Here is a 16,433-nt window from a genome sequence, read left to right as displayed (position 1 = left end):
CCTCCCCTGAAGAGGGTGAGATGGGGCTGAGAACTGTGCTAGCGTCCCTTCTCTTACTCTGGGCTTTCCAGAATGGTGACTGGGCTGAAACTAAGTCTCCCTCCTGGATTATCCAGGATGCTGCTCTGGGATTCTCAGCTCCCCCTGTGGTGGCAGTGCTGTGTAAGAATGATCGACTGGTAGTGAGTGTGAACAGGGACTTCTTTGGGACCGGGCGGCTGGTCCGGGCTTCTGAGCTGACCCTGGGCCCTGCTGCCTGTGCCCCAGTGTCCTCGGACCCTCTGAGCAAGAGAATAATCTTTGAGGTGGCTCTTCATGAGTGTGGAAGTAAACTCCAGGTAAGATTCCACCCTAGGGAGTATTCCTACGACCCAAAGGATTTGGTAACCGTTAAGGCTACAAGAAGGGCAACAAAGTAGCACAGTGGATAGCACTCCAGTCCTACAATCAGGAAACTCAAATTCAGCCTCAGACTCGTTCTAGCGGTGTAATCCTGCCTCAGTTTCCTCCTGACAACAGGTGAACCCTAACCCTACTGAACTGGGATTAGACCTCCTAACCCTGCCTAATCAAGGTGCCCTACCTCATTCCCAATCTGTTGAGTAAAGATTATTTGATCTATTGAGTAAGGATACTAGCATTAGTGTGAAAGAAAGAATGAATGAATGAAGTTTTATTAAATGCTTACTATCTGTAAAGCACCAAGCTAAATGCTGGAGATACAAATAGGATGGTCAGGCTCCCTGCTCTAAGAAATTTAGGTTCTAATGGGGAGAGAATGAATATGGAAGGCTGTGAGTACAAGGCAGATGGGAAGGTCCTTAAGGCAGAGCCACAAAGTAGATGCCTTTTTCTTAATGTCATTTTGCTCTTATAAAATGTTATCTATTTCTGATGTGATATGATGGTACCAAGAATTAAGGGCGAGAGCTTTCTTTTCTGGCTCTTCAATATGGCTGTGGGACTAAACAATACTTCCCAGAATGATCCTGAAAGCATTGCTGTTGCAAAGGTTTATGGGCTGAAGCTCTTGGGCTATCCCATTAGTTGGAAGGGATGATAATGGCCTGGCTCTGTCTGCTACTGTGGTCCGAATTGCCTGGCACATAGCCACCCCTTGCCTCTCCCCCGGGATGCCCTACTGCCTCGGCTAGGCTGACCAGCCTGCCCTTTGAGTATGGAGACGGGAGAAGCCCTTGACCATCAAGCTGCAGGGTCCTATAGACACAAGGTCTTATTGGGACCTTTCTTCTCCCTCAGATGACCCCAGACTCATTGATCTACAGCACAATGCTTCATTATGCACCAAGCCTTTCCTGGAGCCCAATGGTCCTGAGAAGCAGTTCTGTCTCAGTCCCCATTCAGTGTGAATACCCCAGGTAAGGGATGGGGGAGGGTAAGCTCAGGGGTCTACAGCTACCCTACCAGGGAGTCCCTCTCTACTGCCTCCTAGTATCTCAGCCCTCTGTCCCTCCCTTATAGGAGAGATAATGTGAGCAGCAGAGCCATTCGTCCTACCTGGGTCCCTTTCCGTTCCACCCTGTCTAGGGAGCAGCGGCTCAGATTTTCTCTTCGCCTCATGGAAGGTATGGGATGTCAAGGTTTTGCTTCATAGAAGGAAGGGATAAATAACTGGGGATACAAAATGGAGCCCCTAATTTCAAGGAACTTATATTCTGATGGAGGGAGGAAGGGATAAAGGTACTCTACATGGGAGCATGGTATTGAAGAACAGAAGCCAGGTTGGGATGGGAATGAAGGCCAGCCTAGGAAACTTTACAAAATGGCAGCCCTAGAAGGCCCCCTATGGGAGGGCAGGGGGGAACAAGCATTACAGAGGGATATTTTAGTTTGAGAAGGCAACGAGGATGTGAAAGTTTCAGTAAGAAGTCCTCCCCCGCTCCAGTTCTCAAGGAAGTTTCAAGATGAAACGGCACCACAAGCATGACTTGAAATCCCAAAGCTATGAACAGGGGGAGCAGATAAGGAGACAGTGGTTTGGGGGAAGATGTTGGGATGAAAGTGAGAAGATGAATGTTCTCCTGATCTTTAACTTCTAGATGACTGGAGTACGGGGAGGACCTCTTCAGCTTTTCAGCTGGGTGACTTGATCCACATCCAGGCCGATGTTTACACTGGCTACCATGTGCCCCTGAGGCTCTTTGTAGACAGCTGCAAAGCCACGCTGACCCCAGACCCAGCCTCTGTCCCCCACTATGTTGTCATTGACTTCAATGGGTAAGAGGGCAGAGAAGACAGAAACTGGGGGAGGAGGGCATAGTCCTCAGCTACAGCTGATGCAGGCCTATTATACCCAGGTGCCTGGTAGATGGACAATCCCATGATTCGTCCTCAAGCTTCGTTTCTCCTCGGCCTGGACAGAATGTGCTACATTTTATGATAGACTCCTTCATGTTTGCTCAAGATGCCAGGAATGAGGTAAATCCCCTCCCTTGGAAGCTACAGATTCTGAATTCCCTGGGTCTTTCTAACCTCCTCCCTTCTTTTTCTTAGATCTATATTGCCTGCCACCTAAAAGTCACAGCTATTGACCAGGCTCCCAGTCCCTTGAACAAAGCCTGTTCCTATAATTTAACAGCTGATGAGTAAGTGTCTTGAGAACTCGAGGTAATGGGAATAGAAGGGACAAGGGCAAATAGTTTCTTATTTTATGGAATACCCCACAACTTAAAAGATGTGCTACCCCCATCTTATGGAAAGCAGAGCTGAGGTTAATGAGCAAAATGGGTTGTTCCCAGAATGACTTGTCCCTTTTTCTATCTCAGGTGGATCCCTGTGGAAGGTCCTAGAGACATCTGCAGCTGCTGCAAAATGGGGACTTGTACATCTTTCTCTTCTTCCAGGAAGCGGAGCCTATCAGAAGAACAAGGTAAATTGAGTAGACTTGTCTACCCTAGTCTGGCAGGATTCTAGAGATGGGAGAGTAGAATCGATCCCAGCTTTCTTGAAACATAAAGATGGTGAAGAGCTATTTACCAGCTCTGTGAGAAATGAAGAAAAGAAATGACTGCTTCAAAAACCTGGGTGGTCAGTAGTCTTGTGGCTACATTGTCAGTCAAATTGAGACCTGTTAAAAAGGGTAAGGTCTCCCATTGAATCCAGAGCCATCTCCAGTCATCCTATATATCTGGTCACTGGCCCCAGATGGCTCTGGAGGGGAAAGTGAAGCAGGTGATCTTGCCCAGCCTCCCTCACTTCAGTCTAATTTATTTGCAGGTCATGACTTCACCTCCCTGAAGCCATGGTCCTCCTCGAGAACTGATACAGATGTAATTGTGTAATTGCAAAAGCATTGACTGGGGGTAGGGAGGATAGAGGCTAGAATGCCAGGGGTCTACATCCATTTGATTTTTCTAATCATTTCATTGATGGCCTTTGTCGATATCAAATTTTAGGATACAACAGCCTCTCATCAAAACAACTTGGGGGAGAAACTCCGAATAGATGCCCTTAACGGACAATATTCTCTGCCCTCAGTTTTCCACTGCGATTTTAGGATCAAATGCAAACTTATTTAAAGCTTTTAGAACAAGATCTAGCACATAGTAGGTGCTATATAAATACTAACTTCTTGACAATAAGAAATGCTAACATTGTGATTCATAATTGGATTGAGGAAGGAAAGAACAGGGCTGGAGACAATATAAAATGGTCTTCCCCCAAAAAGAACAGAGTATCTAAGGGGAGGTATCACTGGAGGCCTTAGAGGAATTTATCATATATTAAATTTTTAAATTTTTAAAAATAATATATCATAATAATTTAATAACATTTGTTTAAATAACTTCAGAGGCTGCTAATTTAGGGGTATTAATGGACAGAATAGAGATTCGCTTAATCAGGACTCAAGATATTAGAACAGAAGGTCATAAATTAGATAGGACTGAGGCTCTAGAAGACTTACCATAGAACCTGGAACCAGAGTTGACAATAAGCCATTTCCTGTCTGGTCTCCTAGGTAACCATTCAGAATTAGAGGCTGACCTGATGCTGGGACCTCTGCTCTTCTATGAGACTGAAAATGGACCAACACCAGGGCATGAGAACAATATTGGAGGTAAATCAAGGGTCTGGCTCAACATAGGAAGTATCTGGCTTGGCTTCATTCCATCTTTAACCACTGGCTCTCTTGTACTTTCTCTCAGGCATCCCGGAATGGCCAGAGCTGCTGCTGGGGTTGAGTATTGGGATGGCTGCCACGGTCTGCCTAACGATATGCCTCATCTTAGGCAGCCGCAGATATAAGTATCCTTGTTCCAGAAATGACAAGGGCTTCTCTCATTCTGAAATAAAGTGAAGGAAAACACATCTGTCTGGGATTAATTTAAGGGCAGAGGCAAGATATTAAATAGTAGCTTCATAAATGTGAAGCTAGAAAACAAGAGCATTTAATTTTTATTTCATTAAATATTCCCCAATTACATGTAAAAAGGGTTTTGATAACATTTTAAAATTGAGTTGGGAATTCTTTCTCTCGCCTTGAAAAGGCAAGTAATTTCATATACATATGAAATCATGTAAAATATATTTCCATGTAAGCTGTTGCATAAGAACACAAACAAAATAGAATTTTTTAAAAAATGCTTCAATCTGTGCTCAAATTCATCAGCTCTTTCTCTCTGGAGGTAGAATGTAACTTTCATCAAGAGTCCTTAGGAATTGTATTGCTCAGAGTAGCCAAACCTCTTACAGTTGATTATTTTTACGATATTTCTGCTAGTGTATACATTCTGGTTCTGCTCACTTTATTTTACATCAGTTCATTAAGTCTTCCCAGGTTTGAGTACATCCTGCTCATTGTTATCGTACAATGGTGTTCCATTAGACACATAGTAAAATTTGTTCAGCCATTTACCCATTGATGGGCATCCCTCTCGACTTCCAGTTTTTTGCCACCATAGAAAGATTTTTATACAAACGGGTCCTTTTATCTTCTCTCTGAGAGACTTGATATTTCTGGGTACAAGAATGTACAGTTTCATCGTTCTTCAGGCATAGTTTTAAATTGTTCCCCAGAATGCTTTAAACTAGTTCAATCACATCAAATTTAGTGTCCCAATTTTTCCAGCTCCTTTCCAGGATTTGCAGTTTTTCTCGTGTTAGCCAAACTGATAGGTGTGAGATGGCATCTTGGAGTCAAAACAAGCACTTTGATTTATTTTTATTTCTATTTTTATGGGGCAGTTGGGTGTCAGGTGACTTACCTGGGGTCATAACTAGTAAGGGTGAAGTATCTGAGGCTAGATTTCTGCTTTGATCCTCCCAACTCCAAATCTGGTGCTCTATCCACTATCCCATCAAGCTGCTCCAGAACAAGTGCTTTAAAACATGGCAGGGAAAAGGAAGGGGTCTACCTGCATGTTCTTTGCTTTAGAACCAGGACCACAAATGTGAACATGGATGTGTTTAGGGATTCATGGAAACTTAGTCCTTGTTTGGTATGACTTAAATGGAACCCCATAAGATAAAAATGGAGACTTGCTCCCCAAGAAAGCAGAGATCTAAGCACTAATCTTACAATTGGGCTACTTGGTGTAGGGTAAATATCCATCACTAAGCTCAACTGCAGCTGTGTAAATTGACTGGTGACTTGGTATAATCGCTCATTTAAAAAGCATTTGGCCGCTAAATGGTGGAGCTGAGGACTTCTCTCCCCGCATTGTGAACTTCAAATTAACAAAAGCTTCTGGGAAAAAAAATCAGATTTGAGTGTCTTTCCAAAGTTCTGCTTATAAAAGGTCAGTTTTCATAAAGCCTTAATACAAAGATTAATATAAAATCTGCAGTCTGGATTTAAAACTAGTTCTAGAACAGGAGTTTGCTTTTTTTTTTCTGATATGGAAACTCTGAAATGGTTTTTAAATATACAAAATACATAGGATTTAGACTAGAGAGTTATCAAAATACAATGTGGAGTGGCAAGGAGTGTTAAGAACCACAGTACCTCTATCCTCATCAGTTCAAAGTGTATATGTAGTAAGGGACACAAGCACTCTTCAAAGCCTAGCTGCTCTACTTTTCTATAGCAGAAATGTACCAAAATTATCCTCCTTTTTTCTCTCCAATTCCCATTAGTTTCTTTTTCTGAAGATACTGACTACAATTAGCTAACTATATAGTAACAGTTTTAAACAATGTTTTGGAAAAAACAAAAAAAAAACCTGTTACTCTTTCCCAATATACCCAGCTGAGGGAAGCATTTCTCAGAAATGCTTGGACTTCTCCCAACTAATTTTTGTTTTATCTTTTGTCTCTTCCAGGCTAAGCCAGCTAGAAATCTGTCAGCTCTTTAAAGATGCAGGCTGGCCACCCCATAGTGACAGGATTTAAAAAAAAACAAAACAAAAAAAAAAAAACAGGTTAAGACAAGAGCAAAAGAATCTGGGACTAGAGAATCTTAAGGATCTTCATTAGGAAAAGTCCCCATGTGGGTCTCGTGAGCTATCTCCTTAATGAACTGCACTATATTCTTTACTAATTTGCCTTCCCCTTCTTTCCACCTTTTCTTCCCACCTCACCATCACCCCCTTTTATTTGTTCTAGTAGTATAGGTGTGAGACAAAGATTAGGAGGGATTCACTTGGGCTAAGGAATTATGTTCAGTTTTAGATCATGTGAGCCTATGACCTCAGTCAAAATCACACCGAGACCCTGAACTGGGGAAGAAAGATCCTTGGGGTCCCTATAGCCCAAGCTGAGGTCGAGAGCCTTTTTCTTATCTCTAAGCCCCAGGAAGCTGACAATTCGAGCTTGGTGACGTTCAGAAGCCAGGATTCCCAGTTGCGGGACAAAGGGCATCAGAACTGTTGATAATATTAGCTGGATCCGAGTTAGACACTGGGGGCTTAAAGGAGATGAGTCTTGTAGCAGCTGTGGGAACCAAAGAAAAGATTCTTGTAATGGAGGATGGATGTTGTTAAACTGGGATTTGTTTCAGATTTTGAAGGGTTCATCTGTTTGGGTAGGAAAAAATATCTTTAACATTTCTTTCAAATATTTCAAAACATGATTCTAAGGAGATCATAGGTTTCACCAGATGGAAAGAGTTAAGAACCCTCTATCTAGGGTAACTAAAATTCTAGTTGTTAAGGCAAGGAGAATGCTATACTAGATTTCCTGACATTTCCCACCCCCACCCTCCCCCGGAATAGATGGATGGCAACAAAAATATCAATATATGTTTCTTTTTGTCACCCCTCTTCCTCTCCTTCCTGTTTTTTTTTTTTTTTTTCTTCTTCTTTTTAAAAATCCTAGGTCTCCCTATCTGGCAAGGCTGGAAATAGAGGGGGCCACTCATGCTGGGATAGCTTTGACCTGATTTGCTTCTGACCTGAGCTGGTTTTCCTTTAGCGCTCTGGGGCCAAGGGCTCACTACTTTCACACTGAATTTAGCACAAACATTCCATCAACTTTAGCCAGCTGCAGCTCAGAAGCTCTGAGTTCGAGTTCCATCAGTCTCAGCCTCTTTGATTGATGGAATTACAGGCTTGAGGCACCGGTCTGATTAAATCAATACTTAAATCAATAAGTGAACTGAGTTCCATGCTTTCTGTGCTTCTCATCCACTATTTCTGCCAAGGGATAAAGTTGCGCCACTGCATTGATCCCCAATGTTAAATCTGTTTTACACTCTTATTAATATGGTTCTCTATCCAGTTCTTCACACTAAACACTGGCATATAGTAGGTACTTAATAAATCAATATGATGATAGATTGAATAAAGCTTGAGTGACCACTTAGCAAACAAGATGAAAGTTGAAGCAGAGAAACTCTGAGACTCTACAGGGGAAAGAATCCGCTTACCTGCTGGAAAGGAAGTCCAGCAGCAGCGGGGACCACCGTGGGTCAGTGCCTGTGTTTGGTCAGCAGCTGGCACTTTTCTCTGCCACTAGGAGTCTCACTTTCCAAAGCAGTTACAAGTGCATGATTCCACATTCACTTGCAGGGGTTGCCCACTGTTAGCCATTACCATTCTGGTGGGCATTGCTACCCCTTCCAGTGGCTGGCCACACCTCTACTGAAACTTCCTTAATTCCCCAGCTCAGCTGCGTATTCCCTTCTCAGAATATTCATTTGCCCAAGATGGAGAACAAAGTAAACGGGCACCATGTGTTCATTGACAAATGGAAGCGAGGTAGGAAAATGATGCAGCCCAGTGCCCTGTCCTTCACCTAGCAGCTCAAGGTCATGTTGCCTCTTCAAAGCTGCAAAGGAAAGAATAAGAGAAATGATGTCAACTCTTTGTATACATTTCAATACCAGCTCAACACCTCCTGAGTGATGATGTCTTTCCATCAATTAGAATTTCCATCATTACCCAGTATCAACCCCCTGGGCATTAACGGGCAGAAGTACGCTCGCCAAAGTTTCCATGGGTTTGGATTAGAAGCAGAAAATCTCTGTGCATGCTTCAATGATTAGCTAACATAAACTAATTTATCTCCACTAAATGAAGAAAAGGGTTATTTTAACAACAAGGGTTTATTTTTACAACAAAAAGCAGTATCTCTGTAAACCAGAGACAGAGCCTGTGCAAAAAGTTTGACCTCTGAGTTACATCTCAAAAATGGAAAGAAAAAAAACCAGCCAGCTTAGGTAAAGTAGTAATATAAATTTATGTGGTTGGACTCATCCATGGAATTATAAAATCACAGATTTATTCAAGTAAATATTGTACAGTGTGGTGCAGTAGAAGGAATATGGATTTTGGAGTCGAAGAAGCAGAGTTCAAATCTTCTCTAGTTGCCACTTGAATGTCCTCAGGCAAGTCACAATCTCCAAAAGCCTCAATTTACTCATCTGTAAAAACTGTGAATTTCCTTCCAGTTCTGGATCCTATAAACATATCTTATAAAGGTCAAGGATTTTTTACATCCCTAAAAGAACAGTGTTCCTCATAGAAGAAATCATCAAAGTATTTAAATGATTCTTTTTTAAAAAAAAAATGTATTGAACTAAATACAAAATAATTAAAAACAGAATGGAAAAAAGACAGAAAAGGAAAATTAGAAAAACAAAACAAAACATTGTCATATACCCAGCAGAAGATCAGAAAGGATTCAAAATATGTAACAAAATATGTAACAATAAATTTCCATTTCAATAAAGCATACACAATAGTAGAAGAAATTATATTCATGATTATCCATCTTTTCTTCCTGGTAGATTATTCTTTTGTTCTCTACTGAGCATTTTTCTTTTTTTCTCTTTCATCTGCTCCCACTTCCCCTAAGCAGGCTATAGCTAAGCACAGATATATTTTTACATGCATATATTCACACACACACATATATGTGTATGTGTGTGTGTATATATACATATATATACACACATATTCATACCCACCCACAGACTCACACACACATACATATATCTGTATAAAAACATACATAGACCTACATGCATAAAGACCCCATATTCTCACACACACATATATGTAATATGCATTTACTCTATGTAAATATGCATTTAAAACAATAATATGGATGACATAATGTAGATTTCTCTTGATCAAATCTTTAAGTTTGATTTTGTCTAAAATCAATAATTACAAACCTTACTTTTTTTTTTTTTCTGGTAAATTCTACTCCTGATCCTTATTGTAGTATTTCTGTATATCTCTTATTTCCTATCCCTGATAACTCTTGTATTTTAATTCTGCTCCTTAATTTGCCTTACTTAATCTCCCCTCACTCATGGTCCCCACACCCTTTCCTTTCCTTTTTAACCTGTTCCCATTCATCTACAAATACGATGAATTCCAATTAATCTAAACACTCTTCTGTACCTCCACCCTTAACCTTTATCTGTTGCCCATTAATGTACACAGCTTGTTCCACTGCCATAAATCTACATTCTGTACTTTACCTTATCCTATTCCCTTCCTCTATCCCTCCTTATTTATAGATTTTGGAAGGTGCTATAACCTTCACTTTATATATAGCCTTCATTTTAGATAGATAGATAGATAGATAGATAGAATATGTGTGTGTATATATATGCTTATTTCACTCATTCCCTACGTGAGTAGGCTTTCCTCCCTCCTCTAATGCTTCTGTGTCTATTCTTCCTCTGAACCTCCTGGAAACCTGGAGAGACATATGAATTGATGCTAAGTGAAATGAGCAGAACCAGGAGAACAGAGGTATAACATAATTAGTATTTTTACTTTTTTCTAGACAGTTTTGCTTTTTAAAGTTATTGAGGAGTGAGACACCCCACCAGCATTTGGGGGTCCCTAGGTCAGTGTCATAGGTTTTAGGAAAGAATTTGCAGTCTCAGTCTCCAAGTGAGGTTTTGGCAAAAAGGGTTTATTTTCCCTGAGCAGTTCCCAGTGAGCTTCTGATCAGAAGGTAGCAGTGATGTGGTGTACAGAGTTCAATTTTATTTAGCTTTCTATGTTCTAGAGCGATCTCCAGATGAATTGAGGGAATACTTTCTAGGTCAATAATGGATGGGGATTATTCCCAAGGCCAGGATCTCCAAGTGAATTTAAGGTGGAGATTATTTTAGGAGTTTCCCTGAGGTCAAGTAAAAAGTGGGGAGGGGTTGTCAGGAGATTCAGGGTTTTCTGACCCTATTCCCCCCACCACAAAGATCAAGGGACCACAGAGTCCTATTACATCCAAAATCAGATCATACTCAATGCTGCTCCAATCTTTCTTTTTAGCTACACAACAACTGATGTCAATTTTAAACATATAGTGTAATGCTGGAGAAATTGAGGCAAGACAGAGATTAGGTTTTTAATATTTTAATAGTAGAAAATTTGGACTAATGGCAGGACCCATAGCCAACCTTCCAGCTGGCTGAGTAGGACTCTTGTCTCAAAGCACCCAGCAACGAGCAAGTAATTCCAGAGACTTTTATAGGGCTCCAGCTATGAGGGAAACAAAAGCAAGGTGGGGCAGAGCATTGGGTGAGTGGAAATTCCAGGAAGGACCATAACTTTTTTAATTCTGACAGGTTGGGAGTCAAGAAGGTGGTCGAGCAGGAGACAGGAAGTCTGGGCTAAAAAGATAGTAAATACCATCCAGGCAGTTGAGATAAGCCATATGGAGTTTTATAAGAGTGACCCAATTCTCAGTCCTAATGACCAGGAAGAAGGGGTGACCATAGCATACTAATTCAGGGAAATTGATACAGAAAAACTGAGGTATTATAATTCAGGGAAACTGAGGTATTACAATATTATACATTTCCAGGTAAAAGTAAATAAATAATTTGTCCATGTTAATTTCCTTGAAATCAATTTTGGATTCTGGCTCTTGTATTTAACTTTTCCATTAAAATTCAGGTTTGGTTGAAAGTCCTGAAAAAGTGCAAGTTCTTTGCATGTTCATTTTTTTAAAAATAATTTTGCTGGATATGACATTTTTGACCACAGGCCTAGTTCCTTTGATGGCCAGTATATACGATTCTAAGACCTGCAGTTTTTTATTGCGGCTGCTGCTAAATCCGGTATAATTCTAACTGTAGCTCCAGCATATTTGAATTGTTTTTTTCTTATTTTTTGCAGTTTTCTCTTTGATCTGGGGATTTCAAAGTTGGGCAATAATATTCCTATGTATTTTTTTTTTTTGTAGGCTCTCTTTGAGATAATGATTAGTGGTTTTTTTTTTTTTTTTTTTTTTTTTTTTTTTTTTTTTTTTTTTTCTATTTCTACTTTCCCTTTATATTCTATCATTCCATTTTTTTTTTCTATTTCTACTTTCCCTTTATATTCTATCATTCCAGGACAATTTTCTTGGATTATTATTATGTCAAGGTTCTTTTTTGTCACAGCTTTCAAATAGTCCAATTCTTATACTTTCTCTTCCTGACCTGTTCTCCAGATCTGTTTTTCTTATAAAATATTTCACATTCTGTTCTATTTTTTCCATTCTTTATGTTTTGTTTGTGGGAAAATCTGGAGAGCTTGAAATTTACTACCTAGTCCACCATTTCCCCCAAATCCTCTTTGAATGATTCTTGAAAGAATACAAATTTTTACTTAACCTACATATTCAAATATTTCATGAGTCTGTGAACTCCTCAAAAATATTCAACAGCAAAGACTGAAAGCCATCCACTTTTTTTTGTTTTGTTTTGTTTTGTATTTTGGGTCAGGGTGGTGGATTTATCAGTGTGGATATTATAATAATTATAATTAGCTTTTTTATGCTACTTTCTAAATATTGTTTCATTTTATCCTCACAACAACACTATGAAGGAGGTGTTATCTCTGATTTACAGATGAGACAGACAGAAATTAGGTGATACAGCTGGTAAGTGCCTTAGTTTTGATTTGATCTCAGGGTTTCCTGACTTCATGTCCAGCACTCTATCCAGCATATCACCTACCTGCATTTTCCTGAATAATTTATAATCAGAGAGAGTTGAAAAATTGGATAAATTGTTACTCAGCTTTCTGTATCAGAGGCTTCAATTGAAGCCTGATTCTCAGGCCAGTCTTTAGCCCCCTTAGTCACATTTCTCTCATGGTCCATATCCTTCCATCAAGAATTATCCACTGTGGCTGAATAAGTTGCCTATGATTAGGATGGATTATTGTTGTTGTATTAAAAAAAGACAGGGTGCTCTGGGAAAAAGTTGGAAAGAATTATATGAACTGATGATGCAAGATGAAATGAGCAGAACCAGGTGAACATTGTACATTATAACAGCAAAATTATAAAGATGATCAATTGTGAATGACTTGGCTATTCTCAATTCAGTGATCCAAGATAATTCCTAAAATGTATGATGAAAAATGCTGTCCTCCTCTAAAGAAAGAATTGATGGAGTTTGAATGCCTATCAAAGTATACTTTTTAAACTTTGTTTTTCTTGTTCTTTTGTCTGGGTTTCTCTTTACAACATGGCTAACGTGAAAATATGTTTTGCAGGACTGCATGTATATAATCTGTATCAATTTGCTTGCCTTTTCAAAAGGAAGCTAGGGATGGAGAGAGAAAATTTGGAACTCAAAAATTTTTAAATGAATGTTAAAAACTGTTTTTACAGGTAATTGGGTAAAAACAAAATATTAAATAAAAACATTTTTAAAAGGTAATAGGGAATAAATGAAAAATTAAAATAAGATAAAAAATTAAGAGGAGGTGAGGGATAAGGAGTGGGAACAGAGAGACATCCATTGTGCAAGAGACCTCCTTCATCTTTTAACATTCCCCAAGTATCAGTGCTATCCACAGGCATTTTATCCCTTGTTTTGCAATCTGGCTGGCTGCCAGCTCTTCCGAGCATATATTTCATGGTTGATATCTTTTACATGACTTCTCAAATGTACAAGTTATCATATTGGTAATACAGAGCTTCTACCACAAAACAAATTGCCTGTGAAACTGGGCAATCTCTCTCTAGAGAAATCCCCATCACAGCAGCCTTAAAGGAGACTATTGCTTAGATTATGACAATGGTTTCCTAATTGGTCTCCCTTCCTTAAATGTCTCCATGCCAGTTCATCCTCCAAATCAGTGACTATTCATTAAGACCCTACTATACATCAGGCACTGTGCTAAGCACTATGGATATAAAGAAAGGTTAAAAAAAAAAGTCCCTGCTCTGGAGAAACAATCTCTCAGGAAATGGAAGTAATCTGTAAAATGTAACATGAAAACAAAACTTCAATAAAACTTATGTTAAAAAAATAAGAAAAAATAAATCTATTTTCTTTCTTCCTTCATCTGATTAAAAAGAAAATACATTTTGTGAAATAAATATGATAATTAAATAATATAAATTCCTTGAATGACTTTATATAAAAATATAGTTATCTCATTCTGTACCCTTAAATCCATTACTTCTTTCAAATGAATGAATTATATCACTTCTTTGAAATGAAACAGTCTTATCAATCATAATTCTTACAGCTTTCCAAGTTGTTTATTTTCACAGTTTTGTATGGATTGTTCTTTTGGTTCTGTTCATTTTGTTCTTCATCATTTTATAAAAGTCCTCAAAACTACCCTTTTATGTACTACAAAACGGTGGTGTTATATTTCCTGCTCTCTCTTCTTTCCATTTTGGGGAAGTGTCCAGGTAACAGACTTGAACAGGATTTACACAAGCAGATTCTATGTGCATGCAGGTGTGAGCAATCTACAGGAATAGAAACCTGGTCTAAAGCCTCTTGTAGTGAGAAGAGGATTGTGTGTGGAATCAGAGGACTTATGCTTACTCAGGTTTCACTTCCTGATGGGATTTTGGACATGTCACAGAAATCAAAAAAAAAAAAAAAAAAAAATTCCAACAAGCAGTCAGCTAAATCAAAAGATTTTCAATTTGTCAGCAAAAGTGATGATCCACATAGAGAGTGCCTATATAGAACCCAAGTTGGATTTTACTTTGATATAAATAGATAGATAGATAGATAGATAGATATAGACAGAAAAATAACAAAAATCAAAGGAAATTATTTCTTTATTCGGATCGAATATACCAACAAGATAAAAGAAAACATGGAAATATAGAAAACAAACTTATACTTAAGAAACACCTGCTTTAAAAAGATATATGTTGAATTTTATGGAATATTATTATTCAATAAGAATCGATCAGCAGGATGATTTCAGAACGACTTGAAGAGACTTAAATGAACTGACACTAAGTGAAGTGAGTAGAACCAAGAGAACATTGTGCACAGCAAAACAAGGTTATGTGATGATCAACTTTGACGGACGTGGCTCTTTTCCACAATGAGGTGATTCAGGCCAGTTCCAACAGACTTGTGATGGAGAGAACCATCTGCATCCACAAAAAGGATCATGGGGACTATGAATGTGGATCATGACATAGTATTTTCACCATTTTTGTTGTTGTTTGCTTGCTTTTTTGTTTTCTTTCTCGTTTTTTTTCCCACTTTTGATCTGATTTTTCTTGTGCAGCATGATAAATGTGGAAATATATGTAGAAGAATTGCATATGTTTGACATATATTGGATTACTTGCCAATATAAGAGAAAGGGATGAAAGGAAGGGAAGAAAAGACTTTGGACCACAAGGTTTTGCAAGGATGAATGTTGAAAACTATCTTGGCATATATCTTGAAAATAAAAAGCTATTATTTAAAAAAAAAAAAAGATTTATCTGTAATTAAGTACAGCTAATCTGCCTTTTGTACAAACAGGATAGAGGGGATGATATATATTATGGACAATTAACTGCCTCAAAGAGATGAGTTCGATGAGGGTAAAGGTAAAAAAATAAGCATTGACATACATGGCCCTTATTCACCAAACTATAGCTATATTATAATTATTTCAAACCAAGATAGAGTTTCTTAGGTTCCATCTTAGCTAAATTCCTTTTTGCCAAGTCACCTTTCCCACTCTGGGCCATCAGTTTCCTCTTCTGTAAAATGCTGGGAGTGGTCCAAAGCAAAGGTGTCAAACTCCCAGTCAGTGGCCCCGAACCAGATTAAAAGGTAATTGGGAAATGTTTGATAAAATAAATAAAAATTCAGTTGCACGGAAACATTAATTTGTAGTTTTCTAAGTCAATATGTAGCTCCTGGCATTTTTTTAATAACTTTTTATTGACAGAACCCATGCCAGGGTAATTTTTTACATTATCCCTTGCACTCACTTCTGTTCCGATTTTTCCCCTCCCTCCCTCTACCCTCTCCCCCAGATGGCAAGCAGTCCTATACATGTTAAATAGGTTACAGTAGATCTTGGATACAATATATGTGTGCAGAACCGAACAGTTTTCTTGTTGCTCAGGGAGAATTGGATTTAGAAGGTATAAATAACCTGGGAAGAAGAACAAAAATGCAAAGCAGTTTACATTCATTTCCCAGTGTTCTTTCTTTGGGTGTAGCTGCTTCTGTCCATCCTTGAAACAAAGTTAGATCTTCTCTTTGTTGAAGAAATCCATTTCCATCAGAATACATTCTCATACAGTATCGTTGTTGAGGTATATAATGATCTCCTGGTTCTGCTCATTTCACTCAGCATCAGTTCATGTAAGTCTCGCCAATCCTCTCTGTATTTGTCCTGCTGGTCATTTCTTACAGAACAATAATATTCCATAACATTCATATAACACAATTTACTCAACCATTCTCCAATTGATGGGCATTCCTGGCATTGTTTTTATGTGAGCTTGGCACGAGTGGGTCAGAGGCAAAATTTGAAGTGTTCACCCGACCTCCATTTGGAGAGGTGAGGGTCTTAAATTGCTGCATTAGACAGATGATTTTGGACATGGACGATATGTAAATTTGCTTTGTATGACTCTGCATAATTATTGTGAGGGTTTAATTTTTCTTTTTTTATTGGAGGAGGAAGAGAAAATAAATACTTGTTTAAAAAAAGTAAAGAAAACTGGTGGTAGGGTTATTTTTACCTTCTGAATCCAATTCTTCCTGTACAACAGGAGAACTGGTCGGTTCTGAACACATATATTGTATC

General features: G+C 38.8%; 1 protein-coding gene across 1 annotated transcript; it reads left to right on the top strand.

The window, feature by feature from the left end:
• On the top strand, positions 1-4,329 carry LOC100935017 (zona pellucida sperm-binding protein 3-like). The gene is made up of 9 exons (XM_003759001.2): positions 1-338; positions 1,261-1,379; positions 1,483-1,586; positions 2,061-2,238; positions 2,319-2,439; positions 2,515-2,606; positions 2,787-2,890; positions 3,980-4,078; positions 4,167-4,329. Exons 1-9 carry the CDS (start codon positions 21-23, stop codon positions 4,316-4,318), a joined length of 1,287 nt encoding a protein of 428 aa, XP_003759049.1. The 5' UTR covers positions 1-20; the 3' UTR covers positions 4,319-4,329.
• The last annotated feature ends 12,104 nt before the right edge of the window (positions 4,330-16,433 follow it).

This window comes from Sarcophilus harrisii, chromosome 2, assembly GCF_902635505.1.
Source record: "Sarcophilus harrisii chromosome 2, mSarHar1.11, whole genome shotgun sequence".
Taxonomy (NCBI): Eukaryota; Metazoa; Chordata; class Mammalia; order Dasyuromorphia; family Dasyuridae; genus Sarcophilus; species Sarcophilus harrisii.
Note: the sequence above shows the minus strand (reverse complement) of the source record. Positions and strands in the feature narration are given on the sequence as shown.

What these genes read in the sequence shown, in the direction of transcription:
- LOC100935017 (XM_003759001.2), top strand. Translation starts at nt 21, where the DNA reads ATGGGGCTGAGAACTGTGCTAGCGTCCCTTCTCTTACTCTGGGCTTTC. An exon ending in GTTGTCATTGACTTCAATGG is followed by an intron (nt 2,239 to 2,318) that starts GTAAGAGGGCAG and finishes TATTATACCCAG; the next exon opens with GTGCCTGGTAGATGGACAAT. An exon ending in TATAATTTAACAGCTGATGA is followed by an intron (nt 2,607 to 2,786) that starts GTAAGTGTCTTG and finishes TTTCTATCTCAG; the next exon opens with GTGGATCCCTGTGGAAGGTC.